The 3,503-nt window shown below is 39.1% G+C and overlaps 1 protein-coding gene across 1 annotated transcript in view; it reads left to right on the forward strand.

Annotated features, from left to right (window-relative positions):
- Positions 1 to 3,503, forward strand: part of metap1 (methionyl aminopeptidase 1) — a 22,566-nt gene that overhangs the window by 14,787 nt on the left and 4,276 nt on the right. Inside the window, exons 5-8 of the mRNA XM_019881685.1 lie at positions 759 to 850; positions 939 to 1,022; positions 2,220 to 2,358; positions 3,223 to 3,354. Coding sequence (XP_019737244.1) covers positions 759 to 850; positions 939 to 1,022; positions 2,220 to 2,358; positions 3,223 to 3,354 — 447 coding nt within the window. The remainder of the gene's footprint in view (positions 1 to 758; positions 851 to 938; positions 1,023 to 2,219; positions 2,359 to 3,222; positions 3,355 to 3,503) is intronic.

The following is a 3,503-nucleotide window of genomic DNA, read 5'->3' on the forward strand; positions in this document are numbered from 1 at the left end:
CAAAAAATATAAAAGGAAATTCAGAAACGATCAAAAATGCGTGAGTAATCACGATTAATTTTTAGTTAATTTGAGTTAATTATGACAGTTGCATTTTTAATTAGATTAAACATTTTAATCGTTTGACAGCTCTGATATATATATATCATGTATTTTTTCTCCCGGAATTTTCAGGAAAGTCCACTTTCATCTCTGATTCATCTAAATTAAAATGCTTTGAAATATATATGTGGAACGAATATATGCAAGACACAAGTTTCACTGTTTGAATAGTTTGACTGGAATAAATCAACTTTTTCATGATATTCTAATCATTTGACGAGCACTTGTGTGTGTGTGTGTGTGTGTGTGTGTGTGTGTGTGTGTGTGTGTGTGTGTGTGTGTGTGTATACGTGTATATAATCTGTGTGTGTGTGTGCGTGTGCGTGCGTGCGTGCGTGCGTGCGTGCGCGTGTGCCACCGGCAACCAGTTCAAGGTGTCGTCCGCTTTAGTGTCATGTACAGGATAAGCAGTGTTGGAAGTGGATGTATATATAAACACACGCACACAAAATTTTTACTTTTAAAAAAATGTTCTTTTGCTCCCTCTTCCCCTTTTTTACTGAATCAAACAAAATGCGATGATGTCCAATTTTGATTCACCATTAATGTACAAAAAATGTATGCCTCCAAATAGGCGAGCCATCGCTCCATTGAAAATTATTTTAGTCAGTTTATTGGGCTTTACCAACATTTGAATGATTGCACTGGTCTTACAGGGATGTCTGAATCTGAGCAGTTTCTTAAGGGAACAGCACAGATCAAGATCCTCCCTCCTGACGACATCGAAGGGATGAGAGTGGTGTGCAGGGTAACATAAACGTTCTTTTGTGTTGCATATACTGACAGGCTTGGTTGTCATGATTCCCTGTTCATTTATTATGCATTGGGACTTTCAGCTGGCACGTGAAGTCCTGGATATCGCAGCTAAAATGGTCAAACCCGGTGTTACAACAGAAGAAATTGACCATGCAGTACATCTGGTACACACACACACACACACACACACACACACACACACACACACACACACACACACACACACACACACTTCGGCTTCTCCTGAATACACGCTTTTACATTCATCAATAATATCAGACAAATGATCTTTTAGTTTGAAATCTTAAATTATGAACATTTTCTGATACAATGTCTGAGACAGGAAAACCAACGTGGCAGTTAAATTTCTCTAATGTCACGCTCTGGTTAGAGGCCCTAAGGCGAAGGGGTGTCAAACTCATTTCACATTGTGGGCCACATTCGGGCTTGGTAGATGTCAAATGGGCCGGACCCTTGTGCTGCAGTCGATGTAAATAATTTTATATAGCGCAACATTCAATTTTACAAAAATTGTAAAACTATTATTCCTGAATATTTATTTTACTTTCAACCACTCGACATGTTCAGTGGCATCAGCGCTATACATACATATATAGTTCTTATTTTTTTTCTTTGTATTTTTGCCCTCTATGGACAATAAAAGCGGTACTGTGCTATGACCAAAATTTAAAATATATCTATATATATAAAACATGAATTGGAATATTTCATATCACACAATTTTTATGCTTTGTCTTTGATTTAAAGATGACAACACGCAAAAATCTACAAAAATTGTAGAAATTGTAACATAAGGGTTTTAAAATTATATTATAATCTGCTATAAATCACCAAAATATCATGTCTTTCCTTTGTTTTGGTATAAAAAAGCACAAGAACATTAGGAAAATGTTGAAATTTAATGAACATATCTTTTACAAAACATTTCATGAAGCACCTTAGATTTCCTTCGACAAATGTGCAAATGACTTTTCTCATTCACAAAAATGCATTGCAACTGATCCCGCTGATTGGGACCCAGATCCAGCCTCCATCATCATTATTTCTTGTGGCCCACGAAAACCAATCATGTGCATCAACTTATTGTCTCTTGTTTGTAATATCGTTTCAAAATACAACATAGTTTTCGCTCGAGATATTGCAAGCACTTAATTGTTACCAACCCCTGTTTAGAAAAATCAATTGAACACCAGTTGAAAAAAATTTGTTTCCTGGATTTTGTTCCTATTCAGTCTCTTATATAATGACGCGATTACAGTCAGAAAAATCAATCTGGCACACCTGACCTGCAGGATATTTGGTTTTGTCCTCCTCCATTTTATCCATACTTGTCTCCTCAGGCTTGTACTGCAAGGAACTGCTACCCTTCGCCTCTCAACTATTATAACTTTCCCAAATCCTGCTGCACGTCTGTCAATGAAGTCATCTGCCATGGAATCCCAGACAGAAGACCACTACAAGATGGCGATATACTAAATGGTATGCTTGATTGACATTTGCGTGGTTTTCTGCACTTGTTCATACTCAACTTTATTCTAATTTCAATGTCCAGTCCAGCTTTTTCAAACTCTTGAGGAACAATAGATCCTTAATTTCCCTTACTGGATTGAGGAAATATATCCGATAATCTAGCTCGGGGGTCGATAATCTAGCTCGCCTGCGGCCCCCAGACCCTCGGCTGATTTTCAGATTTTTTTTTCATCACTAGCCACTCTCATCCCTGCTTTTAGTTCGGCTGTTAGTGCTCTGCTCTCGCAAACTGGAGAAGTGGTGGTGTTTGATCCCGGAGTAGGGCGGACGCCTGAAGAGTAAAAATGCCACCGCACCACATGTTGAAGGGTTCTTCCCCCACTCATCACACTCCCACCACTCCACCCTGGTTTAACAAACTTGAGGGGGGGCATCAAAACCCCGGGCATCTAATGTGCTTAGCACACCACTGATAGGGGCACATGCTTTTGTGTGTGCGCGCGTTCTCTCTGTGTGATGAATGGTACTACTTGGATCCTGAAATTATGTCAGCAAGGGTCCTATGTGAGCCTCTTTATGAATATTCTAACTTAACTTCCATCAGACACTCCCCTCATTTTATGATGGACTTGCCTTCAAGTCATCAGCATGATCCCACAAGACAAATGATGCCATTAACCTTTCACCGTGGTGCTCCTCCATTCTTACTGCCTGCCCTCTATTTCATGACAATTTCTCCCACTCACAATTCCACTTGATCAGGTCCGTTCCACCCACTGACGATCACTTGAACCTTCTGCTTCTTTGTTACCTAATCAAATAGATTTGATGTCATTTCAATCACTGTAAGATTCTCTCTTGTCTCTCCCACAGTGGACATCACCGTCTACCACAACGGTTTCCATGGTGACCTCAATGAGACCTTTTATGTCGGAGAGGTGGATGAAGGAGCAAAGAAACTTGTTCAGACTACTTATGAATGTCTTATGCAAGCTATTGACTCTGGTAAGAGCTGGAATCTTTTTTTTTTTTTTTTTTTTTTTTTGCCTTTCCTTTCACCTTATAATAGTTTCATTTTGGATGAAGAGTCAATTTATATGTGGACAAATTATTGGTACCCCTCTGTGTGTGTGTGTGTGTGTGTGTGTGTGGTG

The sequence above is a fragment of the Hippocampus comes genome, unplaced genomic scaffold, assembly GCF_001891065.2.
Source record: "Hippocampus comes isolate QL1 unplaced genomic scaffold, H_comes_QL1_v1.1 scaffold356, whole genome shotgun sequence".
In the NCBI taxonomy this organism is placed as follows: Eukaryota; Metazoa; Chordata; class Actinopteri; order Syngnathiformes; family Syngnathidae; genus Hippocampus; species Hippocampus comes.